General features: G+C 37.0%; 1 protein-coding gene across 5 annotated transcripts in view; it reads right to left on the reverse strand.

Moving 5' to 3' along the window:
- NPAS3 (neuronal PAS domain protein 3) overlaps nucleotides 1-22,528 on the reverse strand; it is a 602,217-nt gene that overhangs the window by 20,496 nt on the left and 559,193 nt on the right. For all 5 annotated transcript variants that reach the window (XM_039553021.1, XM_039553020.1, XM_039553024.1 and 2 more), the window contains 2 exons: nucleotides 6,401-6,594; nucleotides 1,542-1,648 (listed from right to left, as the gene is read on the reverse strand). In XM_039553021.1, the coding sequence (XP_039408955.1) occupies nucleotides 1,542-1,648; nucleotides 6,401-6,594 (301 nt within the window). The remainder of the gene's footprint in view (nucleotides 1-1,541; nucleotides 1,649-6,400; nucleotides 6,595-22,528) is intronic.

The following is a 22,528-nucleotide window of genomic DNA, read 5'->3' on the forward strand; positions in this document are numbered from 1 at the left end:
AGATTAATGTTTCATAAAACATATCCTATTTCAGAGAGAAGTGGTCATTCAGAAGATTGAGATCTTTTTCAAATGGGATGTTCATCTATGCCAGGTGGTATGGTAAATCTGAGTCATAAATATCTTTTATTTCCTTGGTCAGATAGTGCAGTGAAAGTGCAACTTGTCATTTTTGACTTCCAGTTTCAAGAGCACCAAGTAAGTTTCTGAATTTGTTCCTTCATTTCTCAGCAACTGACATATTCTTCTGGATATTAAGTGCTCAAAATTTAAATGATACAAAATTATTTTGTTTATTCCTTTGGATAGTTGATTTAATTTTTTCTGCAGAAATACATCTAACCTGATCTTATGCCAAAAGCACTTCTGAAATCTTTATGCAGCCTAATACTGCTGTTGGCTGCCATATGTTAGCATAGAAGCTGTCCCTATTTTCCTGCTTTCCGGTCAGAGTTATCCTCCTATCTTCCCTTGCAGATCAAGCAAGGTAATTTGGGATGGAACATTTTTTACTGCCTTGTATTGTAGTCATATTGTTTTGTAAAATCTAATTAAATGTGGCTGCATTTGGGCTGCTGCCCTTTTATTAGTAAATGCTAGTAGGACATGATGCAGGGGGAGCAGAGTTATTCAAATTTGTGAGTCTGAATTTAAGAAGCAGTTTGCAGATTGTCTTCTACATTAAGAAAACAGAAAACTCAATCATAAATGCAGTCAGTCACTGAAACTTCCAAAGAATTATCTGGCTTCACTGCAGGCACAGATAAATTGGAGATTACAGGCATAAGTCTTTTTTTGCACAAGGGTAAATCAGGAACCCCATCACTGTAGTCAACAGATCTCAACAAGAAAAGAATTAGGCCCTATGGCTTTTAATAAGAGGAATACAAAGAGTTTAATTACAAGAAATCAAGCTGAACCTCCCTTCCCCCATACACAGACATTGCACATGTTCTCTGGTAAGGTTTGTCTCTTGCAATGTTTTTGTACTTCTGTTATCCTTATCCTAATCAGATACTACTTGTGTGCATATAAGAGTGACTTGGATGCTGTAAGGATGGGGCCATTTAGGTATTAACACATGGGGTGGTTAAAGCACTAGTAGAGCTGTAGCTCAGTTCTGTATTGAAAAATCTGGTGAAATCCCAATTATGCTGCAGTTTTTGTCCTCCATGTTATGACTCAGAAAACCCCAAAACCCTCAAAGAGGAAGAGTTCCTATTCTGTGCCAGCAAGGGAGTTTCTCATGTAAGCAATACCTCTTTAAGGATTAAAATAATGCATGTAAATTAACAGCTGCTGGAAACTCTGGTAATGCAAATATAATGCTTTATTGCCACATATGTAAATAATCTTATATGTCTATAAAAAGACTTGAAAATAAATCTTACAAAAATTATATTTAAGCCATCCTCTATGAAAACCTCTGACAAAAAACAAAGCAGGTGCAAGATGAAGAGCCCAGTTGTGGAATATAAATACTAGTTTAGGAGCAATCAGCTGTTGTCCCAGATTATTTTTACAAAAATGGAAGTACTTACAGTCTAAGTGACTATGTCTGATGCCTTCCACATCTTCAGCATGAATGAAGTGGTAACATCTCTTTCCTACGATATCTACAGGGGTCAGATCCATGTAATCACTAATCCTAAAAAGGAAAAAGAACATACAGACTATAATTCAAGAAAGAAAAGAATAAAAGAATTGTCAAATGACTCAGAAAGTGAAATCTGATAAAAAGTTTTTTCAGCATTATAGTTATTTGAATGGAATATCTGTACAAATGAGACAAGCCCTTAAAGGAATAAAATAAAGAATTTTTTTTTAAGAAACCTGGAAATTATTTTATCCATTTAACTAAGTGGAAAATTAAATTCTAGTGCATATTCTCTGTGTAGCATAACACCAGGACAATATAATTCCATGAAATTGTAAAGCATTAGTGACAATCCAAAATCCTCATTAAAACACTAAGATGATTCAAGGTTACATAATAAAGTAGAAACATGTTATGTTTATACCAAATGATTAGAGACACATTTCATTTCAACAGATTGGTCTTCTATTGGGTATATTCATAAAAAAGCTCTTCAACCATTTCTTGGCACCAAGTCCAAACTGATATTTCAAGGGATATAATTTAAATGCTGAGACACACAGATGCCTCAGGGTGTTATCTTTTTTAGTCTAATTCTTTTGGGAGCTCAGCTTTCACTCTGGGCCCTTTCAACTGGGACTTTGTTGTTTATTGCACATAGAAACTTTAAAATCTATTCTGCAGACCTTTGTGTGCATGTGTCTCTGTGTGTGTGTCTGTGCGCTTGTGTCTGTGTGCACGTGCAAACCCTTATCGTGGAGCGTGTCAAGGTGTCAACGTCCTTAAACACAGTACAGAAATTAAAAAGAAAATTGGAAAACTTCTTGCTCACACAAGCATTTGAAACTAGGTCTATTTTCTAGACATAGAATAATTTTTTTAGGGTTTGAAATAATCTGCAATGATTGTGGTACATTCTGTGATAAGATCAGGGAGAGGAAATCCCACCCTGCCAGCCTGAATTGAAAGTGGCAATCTCCAGACAGGCCGCTGTCCTGTGGTCCTGTAAAACATACACATAGGCTTGTGTTTGAGCAGATCAATGGTTTCACTGACTTACAGGGCTGTTAACATGATTGAAATTTAAAGGCAGGTACATGGTACAGTGTTTTGCTGAATTTGCTGAAATTGTGCATACATTTGTAGGCTTGAGGCCTGCTACACAAGACTGTTTCTGCATATCTGAAGGAACTACTGACAACCACTGTCATGGCCAACCAGCTAAACCTCTTCCATGTAGTTATTTCCTTTTGGGCACATATTAGCAGATGTGGTATCACAGTCCACATTAAACTGGCTACTGTGTCTCCAAATGGTCTCCAATCCTTAACAACTGATTCTGAAAACACAGACTGATGATGCACTCTAGCAGCAGTCTCTTCATTTTGCTTTTAGTTATTTGTCACCATCTGAGATGGTTTGTCCTCTGCAGGTGCTTTTCTCACTCCACTGACTAATAAAGAAATCCTAGACTATTTTAGACTATATGGTGAAGCTTAGATGACACAAATCCTAGATTTGCAAAATAGATTAACATACTACGTTTTAGGCAACAAAATTTTACATTTGTATTTTACGCTCTCAAAGAAAAATATTAATTATTAGAAATAGCCAGTGTACTAGCTAACAGATCTTGTCTCAGAGGGAAGCTAACAGCTGGCTAGTTTGTGCACTGAGTGCAGGATTCTGAAGGAGATCTCTTCATTCAGAGGAAAGTAACAAGATGCACCCAAAGACTTGAGTAATGTCACTCCTGCTCACTGCTGTTGCAAGCAGGCAACCACTTGGAAAACTAGGAGTACTATTGATCTCACCCCTGCTGATCCAATGGTCCACTGTGAGCATTCATTTCAGTTAAGTGGCATGGCTTCTGCTCCATACTCCCTGCTGAAACTCCCTGCCAGTAACTCCCCATTGCTCCATAAATAGTGCTTACAGCTTGCCCAGCATGGATCCATTTTTCTCTGTTTTCATCAATGTTGTGCTTGCTTTACTGTGGCACCACAAAGAATTTCATATCTGCCCGCAAGTGCCAGGAGTCAAGCCCATATATTCCGGATGGGATACTTATCTCCTTTTCTGTAATCCCAGAAGAGAGATCCCAACTTCCCTGACTCAGAGAACAGCCTTGGCAAACACCCAGATAATTAATCTGACAGCTTCAATCAGCTGTTCAGTTAATTCCCTCCCATCTTCTATGTTTTTCCATTCCTCCAGTTTTTACAGTCATATTCTGCATTGTTGCTGCTATGAAATCCCAGTTCTGTCAGTCTTATTTCATTTTCCATGACTGGAAATCCCACTGTCTCAGTGAGATCACATTCACCTCCCAGCACTGGCAGAAGTGTTCCTATTATTTGAAATTACTTTTATAAACTATTTTTAACAGATTTTTAACAATGACACAGGGGCTTAAAGTGGAACTATTGCAACACACATTCAAGTACGACCATAAGCATTCTGCATTAGCATGAGATAAAATCCATCACAAACAAGGATAAGGTGCTTTATAATGTTGTCTTCAACCTAAAAAATGAAAAACATTAATAAGCTCAACACTTTCTTCTTGTCTTGCCACAGTTTACCATGTCTTATCAGCCCTTCCTATATGATTACCAATCAGTGCACCTCACCTGATGCATTTTACAGTTTTCAGTGATGCCTTTCTCAGGCATTTGAAAGTTTTATTGCTACATGAATATAAAGGGAAGGTTTGAGAAAAATGTTTAATTAAAAAACCCCCACATATACAATTTAGGGCTCATAAAAATGTCGAACTTGCAGCAGAGAAAGCATAAATCGTTCTAACTTGGCCTAAAAGTTCATATCATACTTGACCTGATGGAACAGTTAATTTTTCACATCTTTTTGATTCCTGGCTTTTTTTATGGAGGTTGCCAATAAAGGTAACAGTAAGTGGAGGTGATTTTGTTAAAAGGGAGTCCGTTCATTAGGAACTGGATAGATACCAGCAACTAATTTCACAGAGGCCTTTGAAAAACTCTGCAGTGGTAGCAGCTTTCCATTACTACCTGGGTAGGTCACAGTGAAATCAAAGACTTAGGGAAAAGTTTTGTTCTAGATCCTATTCCTAATCCCCAGAGCTCTTTTGCCAGCTGCCAGATTATACAGCATCTGGATGCTCACTGGGTAGAGTCTCAGGCAAAAAGCCCGAAGTTTACTGCCATTATCCACTTTCTCTGTGACCTTGTGCAAGCAGCTTTCTATGAAGCAGTTTTTCCAAGCTTAAAAACAAGAATAGTATATTGACTTTTAGATAATGCTTTGGAAGTGTAGATGAAGTGTTCTGTCTAATAGTCAAGTAATATTATTAAAAAAGTACTGCAGCAGTGCACTAATGTGGCAGCCAAGACAACCTCATAACCGAAATTCAAGATTATTTTAAATTGTTTAAGATCTTGATTCAACAAAACAGTTGAGTTTATCCTTTTTTATAAAAGTTTATATTGATATTTATAGTGCTATCCTGATCATAGGTATTCCATTATGATTGAGCAATTATGATTGCTCATATCCCAGAGTTTCCACTGACCTTATAATATGCCATGATTGCTGTCACAAGAAAAGTTTACAGTAGTCACCTTGTTTCTTCCACTTTTTGATCATAATTCCCCTTCACAAAACTTCTTTTGGCTGCATTACCTTCCTTCTTCACTTCCAAACTTTTCCCCATACCTCAGACTTCCATTAATGGACCCAAACTTATTACTCGTAATTTCCTTCTCAGATATTTTCACTCTGCTCTAAATATCTATTCCCTGGATTATACTTTTATTTTTCAGGGCTCTGAGGTTTTAATGGTCTTGATCAGCCCCTCTGCTTCCCAGGCCTTCCCCCATCCCACCCACAGCCCAGACCCCCATGGCAGCCCCTGCCAGTGTCCAGCTCCCCACAGCCCTGCCTGGCTGTGGGCCCTCCTGACCCGACCCCAGCCCACTCCACTACCTGTCCTCAGGGAAATGCCCAATGCCCGGGGCTGGAGCTCCCCCTGTGCCCCGCCAGCTGCCCTGCTCCCCTCTGGGGTAGTGGGATGGGCCCTGGCTGCCATGTCCTGCCCTGACAGGTTGCCACAGGGAGCCCCTGGTGCTACTGGCACCCAACCCCCAGGGAGCAGGCAGCTGAATTTAAATCCTCTCTTTCACCTTCTGAGATCACTCGTCACTATCACATCAAACGTAGCCCCCCCCACCCAATGCTTCATCACCTGTTCCCATTTCACTGCTGTCTTTCCCAGTATGCCCTCAACCAATTTTATTCTACAGTTTTCCCACCTCTAACTGCAACAGATCCCACCTCTCTAGCCTACTATCTAGGCCATCTGTGCTTCTGTTCCATTAAACACTGAGCATGATATGCTGTAATCTGCAAATTAGTTCAAAAATGGAAAACTTTAAAACTTCAGACAGAAAAACTTGTGGAGGGGAGGATGGAGGAGCATAAGGACAGGCATACAGGTCAGACCAACGTCTGTCTAGTCCCAAATCTTGCCTCTGAGAGGGACAGTGAAAGATTGTAAAAAGCAGAGAAAGCTTAGAGGAATATTTCCTGGTGTATCTTCTCCTATTCCAGCAAGACATCCTGAAAATTACAGTTTTTTATTTACCTTTATCCTCTAAGAATGTAATGAAAATGAAGGTGGTGATGATGAGAGTGAATTCAATGCTCTCATACAACACCAAGATAACATCTCAAGAGTCAAAAATTTCAAAACTTCTTGCCAAGCCCATGCAACATAGAATACACACAACTAAAACAAAGAAATAAAGGATCTAAAGGCTGTACCTATTTTCACAGTAAATGATATTGAGGTCCATATTCACACGAGTGACAAACATGTGGCAGTCAATCCTGACTTCATTAATTGTAGGAGGTGGCAAAGCATGAGCAACGACAACAAGTCCCATGATTTGGCTGGGTACTGTCCGTCCGTGTGACAGTGATACTCTCAGACGTAACCGGCCTGTTATATGAATCACCTGGAAAATAAAAACAATAAAATAACCCCAGTGAATTCTGAATGCAACTGTGATGTCAGTTTCTTTTAAAGGATAGCATTACTATTCCCTACAGATCACTTAACACGGCCTAAAATTGTACTAAGTAACTGCCAGTATCATTGTTAAGCTTCTTAATATTGGCTGCCAATGTGCCCTGTATGTCCTCATGGCAAAAAGAACATAACAGGCAAATGCTTCACATTCATCACATAAAAACCTAAGAACTTCTGTGGTGTTGATTTTTGCTGTGGTGCTTGTTACACAAAGAAAGAAAACAACAACAACAAAGTAGAAATTCAACAAAAGAGAGAGTGGGATAAAACTAAAATAATGAAGCTGGAAATTAATAAAATAACCACTCTATAACATTTGGAAATTGGATACGACACAAGAAAGACCAACAGTTTTGACACAATGGGTTTAATTGAATTTTTAGTCACCTACACCATGGAGACACTCTTCACCACCTTGAATTTCTTCTTTGTGGTTGGCAATTTGAGAAGCAACGGCCTACAGGTGATCTATGAGCTCAGGTGCAGGATGGTCTTCCTGCATCCACAGAAAAGCATTTAAAGAGTTGGTAGAGATGTAATGCCTTTGCCTAGTGCACTAGGCATGTATGGAGAGCTCTGGGGGTGGTAGTTTTCTTCCATATGCACAAGATAATACCAGAATTTGCTCAGATCCAATAGCATCCATAAGAACTGCAGCCCTGTTCTAAGAATGCTGCCTGAAATGGAGTAAACTGAAACTCTGGGAACAGAGTAATTCACCACTTCCAGTTCCACTCCTTCAGGAGTTCTGTGGATAAATAAAAAGGCTGTTTTATCCCGTAAAAGAATATAAATACAGCATATTGCAACAAAAATGGAAACTGCAGTTCCTGTGCTCATGGATAAAAGAGGCATAAGAATTGGCAGTTGCAGGCTCTCACAGATTTTTCATCCTCAGAATGTGTTACAACATCAACATTGAGAGAAGACTTCCAGGAGATGAGGGCACCTTTCTCTGCAGACTCGCTACCCAGAGGTCAACAGAGATGTTGGTTGATATCAGGGGCACAGGAGGAGGTGACAGAAGTGGGGTGTAGTAATAAATGCACTGATAGTCATCTCACAAAGATAGAAGACAAACTTTACTTCTGATCTGAGATTGATGATAGAAAGTGAGAGAGAAGAAAATTTTTCATTTTTAAAATTGCAAAGCACGAAGTGCATCCAAATTCAAATCTAATTCATGTAAGCAGGTCTGTAGTCTAAGACTTGGAGTTTGTTTCTTTTTTTCTAATGTAATCATTGAAACATCTTTCACCACTGTTTTACATTTCAAGCCTAGCCAGTGTGGTGAATCTGAATGGGGAAAGTGATTAGCTGTGTGTATGGACATTTCAGTTACAGGTTTCTGACCACCCATGCTTAAAGTAACTATTGCCTAAACTCACACTTAATGCACCTTTCAAGGGCAAACTATTCTATGAATATCTGAAAAAGTTCCTAAAGGCAAAGATGCAAAACCACCATTTCAGACCCACTTAATTATTTATTTTTCTTAAGACCTCATTAACTAATGAAGAAATAGCTAAAAGAAATAGGATTAACTTCACAGGAGGGGCAGTAATATTATATTTTGCTCCTTCTAGCTAGGCTTGCATATACATCAGCTTTTTATCATTATCTGTCTCTTTTTATCATGCAGTTTCAGCTTACTGCAAAACTTAAATCTGTAAATGCTTGGAAAAATGCTGATGGATAACTGGTAAAAATGTGAAAATTTATCTTAGCACTGAAAATGCTATGCAAAACTATCATTTTCCTGTTGTTTTTTCATAAGGGTCCTTATGCTAATATGTTTGAAGTTGGCACTAACACTTCAGGGAATTTTTAAGCTATATCATATTTATCCCTTCTTTGTGTTTTTCTAAACCTTCATATCATTTGCAGCTAAATATCAACATGATTTGTTTTTGAACAACTCTCTATTCAGGCAGTACCTCACTTTTTTTCTGATTCTTCATCTGAAATACACTTCAGATTTAGTATTGCCCAAGTGACAGTTCCAAACCTGCTAGAACCACCATATATTAACATTGTTGAATTTCAAGAGAGTATGCTTCCAGATTGAAATTATTTAGCTTGTTCCTAACTCTACCATGGATCAAAACATGTCCTGAATTCCCATATGAATTCAAATTTTAGGGGTCAGCACTCAATTGCATTCTGATTCTGTACACTGGGAAATGTACAGCAAACTGCCCATCAGTTCCAGTGCCTGTGTGCCTCTAAAGAAACTGTATTTCCATGCCTGAAATCCCTTTCTATGACAACATTAGTCAAATGCACCAAGTGGGAAAACCTAATTGGTAGTAAAAAACAATTCTAACTGTCATGACCTTGTCTATATTGTGAGTATTGCCACTTTTAACACTGGTTCATTTGAACCGGGATTAGGGGTGATAGGAATTATAGGGTCAATTATCTCCCGTGGCTAAAATTAATCTCTTTATAATTCAATCCCACAGCACTAGTCTATCATATCCTAAAGCAGTATTATGACTTTAATGAAGCTAAATTGCAGCAATAAACTGTTTTATGGAGGACAATACTTGGCTCCAGAAGTAAATATTTAATAAAAATTTGCTAGGAATACTGAAAATAAAAAGTAAATGCAGCTCTTCTGTGCAGTTTTCTTTATAAATGCTTCCTTCTGAAAAGTAAGTCCTAGTCAATCTTTATCTTCTTTCTAATAATGCCATACCAATAGACAGGCACATTTAGGTGTCACAGCAAGAGAAGGCAGTGATACTGTGTTCTGTCCACTACAAAAAGGTGGATGGATACTATACTCCTGATCACAGGATCATCAGAAACTTTGTATGCCAACAGCTGTACAGATTTCCCCATAATTTCTTCATCTACCTTCTAAATTAAATTAATAAGACTTCTTTTTTACTCTGCTGGGATCTGGACTGGGTTAACCAGAGATTTTTTTGCTTACAAACTGTTTATTAGTAGGTGCTATGATTCTATGATTCATTCTATAAAAGCACAGAGAAATCTCATGGTTGAAACACACCATGCGACCTGATCGAGGATTTTGCTTAGGCCATTCTGATCTATATTATTGCTTGTAGTGTAACCTTGGATAGACAGGTAGGTGAAGAAAAAAACATTTTGCAAAAATAAAACTTTTAACACTGGGAAATGAAAATAACACATATACTGCTGTAAAGATGTAATGTTGAAGCAAAACAAATTCTGTAAAAATCTTCTGTACCACTTAATTGCTTTGTTTAAAAAAAAAAAATTAAATCAACTTTGCCTGACACTCTGATATTGGAAAAAAATTATTTGGCTTTTATTTTTAGCTGATTAGAAAACGGATTTGCAAAATATTGTAAGTACATGTAAACACAGTTTAAGAGTGTGGGAGTGTTAACAAGCCACACTAGTTGGACAAATATATATTTCTTTTCCCTGCCATATGCTCTCTTTAGTCATCTGTTAGTGATATGCACTTAGACGTGCTCTACTAATGTCTACTCATTATAAACAAGCACATCACAAAGACCTTGATAAAACCTTCCCTCTGTCAATACTTAAGGAAAGTAAAGCCCAGCGATCGAAAAACACATCTGGAACCTGCTCTTCATCCTTTAAAGCTAAATCTCACCTCTGAAGATGGAAATACTTTCTTTGTCAAAAGACATCTTTAAATATTACATCCATTTTTTTCACATACATGTGATGTCAGAGTAAGGACATGCATTACCAGAGGCTATAAAAACCTGCAAGCATGAAAAATCTGTGAATTTCACCTTTCAGATGTCTCTGTGTGCTTCAAAACTTAAACTTCAATTTGAAATAAATTTCTAAACTGCTTCTTTTGTTCTCTGTGTAAATGACTATGCCAATTTATTGTGTGTGTGAAACCACAGCACTGGCAGAAGTTGTCCCTCCAGCTCACTTAATGAGACACTATATTTGAAGTCTTAAAATTATTGCTTAGAATCAATTTTTTAGAAAACAGTCACATACAAAAACATCCTAATGTAGTTTGTGCACCTAGGTACTTGTTGAGCTATTTTATAAACAACTCTCACACACATTTGTCCCCCTTTACAGAAACAACTGTGTTTCTGAAGGATATGTGTATATATAAATATTTGCTTTGGTCTCTCAAAAATGTTATTTTATACTTCCAAAATCAACACAATTTTATACGTCCAAAATCTTTAAAACACAACCAATTTAAACCAATAAAGTTGTCCAAAGAGATATCTTACAAACTATACCCATTTTCTCCCATTATTCTTTCAAAGAATTGTGTGGTCCTTCACTCACTGATACACATACATGCTTCTCAAAACCTGTCTGTGACACCAGTGAGACAAATGTTTGAGCACTCTGCAAGGTAAAGAGCTCCTATATGGTTTCAGGTGATTCCTAAAGTAAGAGTGAACATTTGGAACCAGGCTTTCCTCTGGACTATTAAAAGAAAACAGAGTCCAGTGTCACATCAGGAATTTACACAATGACATCTCAGAGCAGTTCCTCTTCTGACAAAAAGTAACCATGTCTATCAACCTAAAATTCAGCATAGATTTCTTTATCTACCACACTTCTCTTCTTTCCTGCCTGTGTCCCACTGCAGTTACTACAACATTTCTACTTGCTTATGTTTTCTCAGGGTCAGAAGTTTGTTTCTGTGGTTCCACAGCCCTATTCTCACTGAGATCAAAGCCTGCTCTCCCAGTCTTGATGAAAGCTTTGGGAAAAGACATCATTGGCTCATACTTATCATTCAGCAGTAGCTGGGATCTGAGAGGTCCAGTAAGGCCTTGTGTTTGTAGTTCCTGTAATACTTTCATATCCCTTTCTCAGACTTACTGCATTTCTATAAACATTACGGTATTACTAACAGGAGATTATCATGGAGCATGATATTTTGGTGTTGAAAAAGAATGAGCCACAACAACTGCAATATGTTGGATCATCCCACATGTGCAGCAAGACTGAAATGCCCCAAATGCATCCACCTTGCTGTGCATAGGCTTATCAATTCTCCATCATGTACCCTTTGTTTAACACACAGAGGACACATTGGGCTTGCCATGTGCACTTTACATGATGGGTTTCATCCATCATGTAAAGTAAAGTTTGTAGCGGTATGTTCCTGTTGAATCAATGTTAGAGTTGCTATCTCTTTTAATGTATAAAATAACCATTTTATCGTTTTCCCTTGTTAACATCAGCCATCTCCAATTTCATAAGCATCATCTATCTTTTCTCTTGGACAGCATAAGCAAATAACATGTCTACTTACGGTAATTGTTCTCAACACTTATTTGATTCAAAAATTTTTACTTCAGTTGAAAAGCCTTGAAAAAGCACTTGTATGCTGAAAACCCAGTATGTCTGGGGTCTTTTTTTCTGACTACAGTTGTCCAGCTAATAAAAAGACATTGCTTCTACATACCAACCTTGTCCTATCGTATCAAGTCCACACCAGAACAAAGAAAAGTAGTATTTAGTGCATCTGTCACTGATACATTCAGAACCATGGTGGATGAAAATAAGACAAGGCAATAATCTCTGATTCCTGAGAAACAGCTTTGCAGTCAGCCTTGATTGAGTTATGCACTGAATGCCACGTGAAACCGCTGTTCAGAGTTGTGGTCTTGAGCACCCATTCAAAGAATACGAGTCTGATTTCAAGGAGGGGGAACATTATTCCTAACACATACATAGTTTCAAGGTCAATAGCCTCTTTTCCATCCACAAGTACATTTCAAATCCCTTCAAATACACCTGCAAAAGACAGTCTGAAAATGGAAATATTATTTACATTTAAACAGCATATTTGGTCTCAGGACATATTTTATTGTTAAAAAGTCAATACTAGTTTTTGGAGACACTTTAGGCTTTTCCCATCTTTCCTCTGTTATCAGTCTCTGGAATTAATAAGATTCAAAAGCTATTCTACTGCTTAAAATGGTCACAGGCAGAATTTAGGCTAATTCTAAGGGTTTTAAAAAAAAGTATCCTTATGAGACCTCAAACTTATTGGTGCTTAAAGACAAGCATCATGTGAGAAACAACCCAGTGTGGTAGGCTCAGTTCATAGCACTTGTTCAATCCCTAAAGTGACCTGAGTAGAATATTATTGATTGCATATGAGGAATGTTGAGATCAGCAGCAAGCACAATAACCACAGTCACTTTCATTCAAGTGCACCACAGGGAACAGATCTCTTCTGTGCTAAAGTTACTGTTTTGAGCACACATGCAACAAACTGCTTGTTCCTCAAGCTCAGAATGCAGAAGGTCTTATCTCCCACTTACCTCTGACTAGATAATAAACTAAAGAGAAGGGAATGGGGACAGCTTTCTAACTCTCAAAAAAAGCCTGAAGGTAAAACAAGAACGTGAGATTGCCCAAGTTACATTGGTTGGGTTAAGGCTATCTTAAGAATACTGTGTGAGAGTAATGGAAGACTGTTGTATGATAAACAATTCCTAAAGCTGCCCTAAAAAAAAAACCAACCAAGCATTTTCAAGGGTGCACAAATGTTTTTCAAGAGTTATCAAATCTTAACAGCCTGAGAAATAAGCAGCAGACCAGAGGTTGCTCAAGCATTTATGGATTCTTTAGATGAACATTATTAGACCCTAAATTTATGGCTTTTTCGTTCTGTTACATGACACATTTACATTTTTTAAATTTGGGATAATAGATAAGCAGTTACTCTTCAGTATAGCATAGCACAGTGTCCTGAACTGTATAGGGGCACATACCTATCTTTATTGCCATGATGGCTCTCATGTCAGAATTCTGAGGTCTGGTCTTGCACTGGTATACACTGCAGTAGTAAAAGCTGCATGATCAAGTCTGTCCTTTCAAAAGCATATCTGTATTGTAAAATACGTTAATGATAAGACATCCTTTCCTGTGTTGTGATTTTTCATTAATTGCAATGGATTAGCAAGCTGCTTTTCTCTGAACAAAAGATGTTGTAGAGCTGACACTCCTGAAATCAGCTTTATAATATAAACCCAAGAAATATTGTGTTGAGTCATTGCATGTTATTTTTCAGTTATTTTGCTTTATATAACTGCAAAGGTTTCCATTTTCATAATCAGGCCCTGCAATAAGAATTTCAAAATTTCCACTATTAAACAGCATCCTTTAAATATATGCAGTATTAGTAATTTAAATTATTAGGTTTTATTTTAATACCTTTGAAGCTTTAATAGATGTCTTATTAACAACTCTATCAACACTATATTGTCTTTTCATAATGCAAAACTTAAAGGCATTTGAAGATCAACATTAAAAAAAAATGGAAAAAACAGAAACTAAATGAAATCAACACACAGCAACCTGAAAAAGTAGCCATAAAAATTGGGTTTATAACAGAATACTTTTTGAAGTAATTGGCACAAAGACTGTTCTAGCGCAGATTGCTGCAAGAGTGCTCTTGGCAAGAACATCATAAGCACTAGCAAAACTTTAATATGCTCAAACAGCCAAATACAAACTGACACCAGGAACCCACGTGTGGCAACAAACAGGAAAAAAATAGAGTATCTCAATTTAATACAAACCTACATACAAAGGGATCAATTTTTACAATTCGTGGTTTAGCATACAATACAGCTGTCCTCAGAGTGAATATAGAGTAGCTATACATAAGAAATTAGAATTATCAATTCAGGGGAATTTCTCAAGAGTCCTTTTGATATGTAATACAGCAAATATAATGACTTAGAAACCAGGCATCAATGTATTAAATGAGATCAGATTGAGATCTATTTAGAAAAGACAGGTTTAAGCTGGAAAAAGAATCTCTTTGATATGACCTCCAGAGCAGACCATTTGCAGAAGGATTCAAGATGAGCAGATTTACCCTTGCATATCTGTTTGCTTCACAGCTGCTTTAAAATATGAACTCCAAAATTTTTAATATTGAGTTATTGCAGAATTAAGTCTATATAGTAAAAAAGGCTAAGAACCTCATATTTTCTTGCACTTGCAAATGTTATAATGGATTTTGTTGAATTCAGAGGAATAAATGAGACATAGTTAATTTAAAATCTAGCTAACATAATTAACTTATTTATAAATGGTGTCTTATAGATCTGGCTACTGCTGGTCAAGCTAAGAATCTGGCGTGTCTCAGAATTTTCAGTAGTCTGCATCCCTAATTTGTGGTCAATACACATTTAACCCTGAAACTCAAAAGATCAGTTCACTCTAACAGATTTGCCACTTCAAATCCCTCGGTGTTCAAATATGTTGCATTTTTTTTTCCTCATGAAATGTTTGAAGTCCTGTTTAAAAATAATGCCTTCAGGATATTTTTTCCTTAACACTATTTAAAGAAAGTTGAAAGCATTTAGCTATTGAAGTATGCAGGGTTCCAATAAAGGAATAGTCGTCCCTGCCCATGAGCAAACTCTCTTGAAATTCACTATTCCAGAATTCTGGTGCTTTTGCCAGCAGTGAAATTTAAACCTAAAAAAGGACTTTTGTTGCATCAGTTCCAATGCATTTTATCAGAGTATTGGGGGATGGTGGAAAATGGCTACATTATTCTGCAACAGAAAGAGCGAAAATGTTGTTTACAAAAGTTAGTTTCAACTCTGTATGTCAGGGCAACCAAATCCTGTTGCACTAAAGACAAGTAATAATAAATCCACTTCAGATCAAGTTTCTTTATTTCTTTCATTGCAGGGAGAAATAAAGAGGTTCTTTTAGGGTTTTTTTTTCCTACTGTTTTGTTTGATGTAGTTCTTAGCAGTCCAACAATTACCTTAGGTGATTCTCTGCAAGGACTTGATAAGTGAGAAAGGACTAGATAAAACAAAATATGTGATATTAATGTATTTTTCCCACACAGAGAGAAAAAGATATAGAAAATGCTGTTGCCTGTAAAGACAGAAATAGATTCTCCAAGTCAACCTTGATTAAGACAGAAATGTTTATGTTCTACTCAAGCTCTCCACGCGAAGTTGCAGCCCCAGAACTTGTTCAGAAGTTAGTCAAGAAAAATTACATTCACTCTTCCCAATTTTGTGGCTAAATAGGAAGAAAGATCTGAGTTTTTCATATAGTAAAGCAGGGACACAAAATGGAGAAGGCTGAGAACTATTATTCAAATGTCATTAATATTAAGGTTTCTCTGCTTGTGCTAATGGTGTCTGGGGTATGTTCCTACAGTGAAATGCAATTGTTTAGTTTATTTTAATGCTTGCATGCTTTCCCCTAGCATGGCCCAATTTTTGCTGGCTGTATACAAGCACACAAGGTCTACCCAAAGATCTTGGACAACAGAATGTGTGAGCTTTCCTGCAGAATGCCACAACTGTGACAAACGCAAAACTGGAGATAGGCAAAAAAGATTAATTTCCATAATTATTAATATGCTTTCACTTTCCTCATGTCAGTGACAATTATATGAGTATAAATGATGAAGTTTCAATATAAAGGGGAAAACAGACAGCAAGGTATATAAGCTGATTTTATGAAAAATACGACTGCAAATTTCAGAAAAGCTTCTACAGGTGAATAGTAATGCCTCCACATCCAGATGACAAAAAGGAATGATCATAAGAGAGGAGGCAAAATTCTTCTGGTATGTCTGCCAAGATCTAATGTCAGTAGTAATGACTGTTCTTAGAGTTAATTTGAACAGTTTTAAATACACCTCTCAGGGTCCTGATAAAGAAAATAGCTGGCATCGAAACTGCAAACCCCAAGCCCTAAAGTGGCTTTACAGAGACTTGGGCTGCAGGAGAAGGCTGGGGCACAAAACGACAGCCTTTCCAGAGGAGCAGCCATGTGTACTGTCATTACTAGGAAAAGTCCACCCATACAAGGGATGAGATTTCTCTTTGAAGAAAAAACTTTTATCCACTTGGAGATGGATGGTCTTTGCAAAGCTGTGACCTTCTCCGTGACAGCTACAAATGGACTACTATTTATGATTTGTTTCTATAATCCACTTAATGCAGCAAGCTAGATTATAGATAGCAATTTATTTGTAAAAATCATAATAAACCACCATTGTTTTAAATGCTAAATGTGGATAAATGGGGAAGAAAAACTGATGAGACAAGATTCGTGTTCTTGAATCTACACCAAAGAATTATGGCAGCCTCTTGCTTTATCTGCATTGGAATCAATTTAGTAATTTTTAATTCACTGATTTTCTGTTGTTTGCTTTACATTTATTAATTGATTGTCATTCTCATGCAATTAATTCAAAAGTTGGCAAGTTTAACATGCAGAGATTAATTTTCTTTTACTAACCCACCACTTAGAATACTTTTTTTTGAAAAACAGGTTACCAAGAAATTACCTCCACATCAATCATATTTATAAGTGAAATACAGTAGGGGTGTTGCATGCCATCTGTTAATCCACACTGAACCTTTCCTTATAATTGACTAAGTTTTTCTGGTCATTTCTATAAAATGACCAGAAAAAATTAGGAGAGCTCTGTCTTTCACACACTGCAGTCCTAACCAAAAGTCAGTTTGAACACATAGGGCTTCCCTCTGCAAGGCTGGGAATCTCTCATATAAGAGTATGAATCTTAGGTCACACGGAAATAAATGGCATGCCTACCCCATCATCCAGTAGTCACAGGATCTGCACCTTTACAACAACCTACAGGTTGCTCAGCTGTCAAGTGTTTCTCATCTGGAATGAGAGCCATTCATTTGCCCTTCATGTCACACTCATTTACAATGGCTGAAATGTTTATTCAGGAGGGGAGTAGAGATAATGAGCAAGGGGCTATTCACGAGACTTCAGACTCACTCTGTTCCTCATTGCAACACAAAACAGCAGAGTGAAAGGAAAAATAGCATTCCCTACTCTCATTATTTTATTATGGCTTTCACCATATTTGGTGCTTAACTGAAAGCTCCAGTTTCTGTGTCTTTTTTTGCTCTGTGTGTCACTTTGGTTGCTGCTGTAAAGTGGACAAATTGACAAAATAGACGTTTTTATAGAGAGGCAAAGGATATGTCTTAACAAATATCTTTGTGGCCTATATAAGGCTAGAATGGACTCAAGCATTTTGATCTCAAAATGAGGATTTAATATCTCTCACAGACAACACAAAGGTTCAGAAAAAATATGCAGTTAGGTACAAGAAGACACACAGAATAAATTCAGCGCTCAGTGCAGACTGTAAGATACATGAGTGTGCAAGCTGTGATGCATGGAAGTGCTGCAGGGCTTGTAGGAACCCGACCCAGACATTTATTTATTTTTGCACAGAAAATAAAACATGACCTTTCTTCTCTCTCCTGTAATGTGGGTAAGAAAGTTCTGTAGAGGAAAACTAGTCTTTTCTGCATTTGAACTAAAATCTGAAGTTCTCTCTTCATGTAACAACTGAGGGTAGAACATATATGCAAATTTATATATGCTTTAATCTCTTGCATTGATTTAGTGGGACTAGATCTATGGTCTATTTGTAAAATAAGACTTTGAATGATCTAAAAGATTGTGAGAAATGTATTCAATGTTTAACAAAACAAGATCAGTGGGTTTCCTATAGAAAACTAATGTGAAAATCTTAGAACAGAATCTTTTAGATGGATTTTAAAACTTTCCTATGGAAATTTTTACCAAGCACATGAATTCTCTGTTAAAATCTATGGAATCATTAATATCTTGTTAACCTGGTAGAACTTTTCAGTAAAGAAAGGGAAATAGGTTAGAAACATGCAAATTTTGAAGATTTTTGTATACTTTGATCTGGTGAGTCATTAGTAGCTCACTGCACATCCATCTACAACCCTGTGAAATTCAGTGGTGCCTGGTATTGCTTAGACCATGTAAAACAGCTCAGGATTTGGCTTATTATCCTGTTTAACTCACTTCTATTATAATTTCTCCACTTCCATCTACTTATGCTGAGCACCTTCCTTAAATCTCAGGTGAAATCCCCAGGACACTTCATACAAACATGTACTTTGGATAATTGACTGTCTGGTTTAACTGCTAAGTTTAAAGAAAGACAGGGCTATGGCACTGTGTATTTTTTTGGACACATTTTCTGGCTTTGTGGGGTATTCACTGCATGATTTGATAAAAACCGAGGCTAAATGAAGTCTACAATTGGTATTCCTACAGCCACAAGTTTATTGGCTTGGGGTTTTTTTCCTTGGCTCTGTCTGTAAGGTTCATTACTTACAGTTACTGCAGAATCAATTTGAAATGGCCAAAATCAGTGATGGAATTTATAGCACAATAAACGTACTGCCATACAAGTGCTGCTACACATGAAAGGGCTTCAGAATATTTTCAGCAATCCTTCTACACAGCAGAGTGTTCTGTTTTTATCAATTTAACAGAATCACCACAGGTATATTCTAAGAGGTGTAATCCTGACAGCTGCACAGCAGATTTTCTCTGAGGCAGATATTTTTGCAGGAAAACAATATTATTGATAAAATCTTAGCATATCAGAACACAAAAAGGAAACGGCACACATCTTTTTCTTTCTCCCATCAGGCAGTTCCATTTCACTCACAGAAAAAACTGCCCTGAACCAGAAAGAGTTTATGAAGGAAGCATTTTCACTCTCCTTCAGACATATATTAATTAATTATCAGCATTATGGCATGTGGAAAATGTGGAGAGCATTTGAAGCTAAAACATAAAGTATAGCATCAGCAGTTGCTTGTTTATAAAGTCTATAAAGATTTACATTTCTACTTAGTACATTTTTCTTTCCAAGTGTCTCTATTATAGACATCTCATATTTTACATCATTTTGAAGCACAGAAAGTTTTAACTTTAGAATGATGCATTGTGAAAAAAAGACAGGAAAGACAGATGGCAGGCTGTCCTCCCCAAAACTCAATTTCATAATATGCATGTGATTGCTAATAGGCAGGCACTAAAAAACAATTTTCCTTGACGGAGAAGAGCTGATAAATTGTCAACATAAACTTTGTCTGTGGTTGCTCCAGTGATCTAAAGCTCTTCTGTGAGCTTTGTACCATCAAAGTCTGCATCTTCCAACCATATAAAAATTTATGAATGCATATGACTAAAGTGACTGAAAACAACCCATAATGCATGTTTGTGTGTTGAGAATCAGCTCCTTTCTTCTTCAGGAAAGGTGGTGTCCAGTGCCCCATTCCTAACCCTGGACACTGTGGGAGATGGAGGCTGGACCCAGAGACGCCCTGTGAGCTAAGTGAAACAGGGCTCTGCATTTCGGCATCTCCTAAGCACAGCGCTATGTCTAGCGGTGGGCTGACTTAACCAATGTAGTCTTTGCAACAACGCAACAATGCAAAACATCACAAGAACTGAAAGCAGCTGATTTTTTTAGGAAAAAATTATATGTTTCTGAGCACTTGAGCAAGGAGAAATTAATGAAAAATCTAATGAGATAACAATTTCCAAGAAGAGCAATATTTATCTAATACCTCAGACCTTCCAAAATATGTCAAAAGTGAGTTCACACAAAATAAAATTGAGCTTTCTGCTCATGCACAACAAATTCTTGGGGAAAATGTCCAAACTATTTGTGCACAGAATGAGACTTGTTTACATTGGAAGTGCAGAGTTCATTTCAGATTTAAATATATCACTGTAACTGGTAGCTACTAATTTTGATTTTTAAAAGGCTTATAACCATTAAATATTTTCATGCCTCTACGAATTCTGATCTTATTTCTGAGAATAACTGAGAAGCAGCAACTCAACAGCAGAAGAGCTGTGACTGTTATGTTATCAACATATTTGCCTGGAACAAAATAATGTGATGATCCCACCACATATTTAATTGCAAAAATTCCTCAAGTTTGATTGTGAAAAGACTGAAACATTTTGATCAGGTTTTTCTTGCAAGAGGAGACTTGCACTACTTGCAAGTATGTGACCAACTCTGTAAAATGAAGCCATGGGAAGAATACGTATTTCTTGAACTTTCTTTTGATGGGAGTAACACTATCAGTTTTGAAGGCACCAGCTTGACATCCTATTCCTTTAATTTTGTGCAGTCTATATTGCTCGCTAAACATCCCCTAAAACAAGCAAAGAAACAAACAAATCAGTAGAAAAAGACTAGATCTCAAGCTTTGGAAATATTGTCAAATAGTAGTAAGATACATTCTCTTCCATGTAAGTTTGGATGGAGTCACTGATGTGCTATATTTGGTTTAGGATGGAAAAACATACAAAGATTGGAATTATAACTGAATACGTCTGTTAAAGAAAGGGGAATGGGAGGGTCTAATGTGCTATCAGAAATAAAAGTGAAAAACATTGTTTACCACAGATGAAACAGACCTTGTCTGTGTCCTTTTAATAGCAAGCAATTCGCACAGCAATGAGCACAAGAAGTTCAGAGATAATAAAATACTTATCCATAAAAGGTGAAATAAAACTTGTAACCCTCCTCAGGGTAACCTCTTCAGAGCTCAGACCTCTTTAGACAATTTATATGAATTTTCAGTAAAGACTCCAGTATGAAGTTTGTAAGAAAATTACCACTTCTTGTAATACACTTAGTGTTTTCATTTGTTTGGGGTATTTTTTTAATGAATTTTAAGTAACGGAGAAAATTAAGGTAATTGTGCTCTTCAGGCTTATTTTCAGATACTGATAATTTTCCCTTAAGCAGGCACAAAATTCTTGATTCTATGGAGGAACAGACAAAAAATATAGCAGTAACAATTAAAATTTCTTATTTCATACTGATACATTAAGGTATATAAGCTTCAGGGTCAGTATAAGCCTTGCTCAGCTTTCTTTAAAAGCATTGGGAGTAATAAAGACTTCCTTTTTATCTTCAGTGAAATAATACTGCTGAAATATCACCTCATTTTTGATGTCAGCAGTGATTTCTTTTTACCTCCATGATGTCAAATGGGAATTATTATTATTAGAACGACAGCTTTCTAATGATGCTGTAAAAAGGAGAAACTGAAACTCTTTCCACTAAACATCTATATTCTGCTTTCTCCATAGGGTACAGCAGATGGGCTCAACCACACACCATTCTTCAGACAAATCAAGAGGCATGCTCAAACATTTAGAAACAGAAGCAGCTTAAACATCTAGGAACAGAGGCATAATGGCTTACTTTGTTATATAGTGGTGAATATGCACTCTGAAGAGTAGAGAAAAAGGACATTTACACTATAGCAGCTCCCTCTGGGAAACATGCCCTGAAACACTCATGATCAATTTTCTGTTCTAGATGGTAAAACCAGCAAATCAGTGTCCAGATCACTATCCAGGAGTCATTGCCCCAGGTAAAGTCAGGGAATGAAAGCCTCGTGTGACGGCTCCTGCTCAACTATTGGCTTCATGTATGGCACACTGGGGGTGAACATATCTGAAATGCTCTGTGCCTTTTTTTCCTCCTATTTTGTCAAATGACTAAGTACAGAAGACTGTTGCTTCATATGACACCAAAATATATTAATGAGTTTGGCTTTTGAGTAAAGGATGGGCTTGAACCTTATGCTAACGCCTATTCATGCAGAAAGTAGAATAGCAGATGCAAACCAGTGCTATCTGCACCAGCAAATGGAGTATTTTGATTTTCTAAAACTTACATTTTAATCAAATATAAATAATGATTCCTTACCAATTTTACATTTACTTATTACATGTATTGCTTCAAAGTAGTTAATAAAGTCTTTAGGGTGGAGACTTATCTTCTAGGGTGGATATGAAAAAAATATTAATTAAATTGGAAAAAAAGTGTCTCTATATAAGTTGGGGGTTTTTGCAAGGAGCCAAGACATCTGCCAAACAAAGAGAAGCCCCTGTCTTCTCCCACAGAAAGGTGGCAGAAACGGCAGCCCCAGGAAGCTCCCCTGGGCTAAATCCAAGGGGCAGGAAAATGTGTTTTTCCACTGGCACACTGCTCT

The sequence above is a fragment of the Corvus cornix genome, chromosome 5, assembly GCF_000738735.6.
Source record: "Corvus cornix cornix isolate S_Up_H32 chromosome 5, ASM73873v5, whole genome shotgun sequence".
NCBI classification, from domain to species: Eukaryota; Metazoa; Chordata; class Aves; order Passeriformes; family Corvidae; genus Corvus; species Corvus cornix.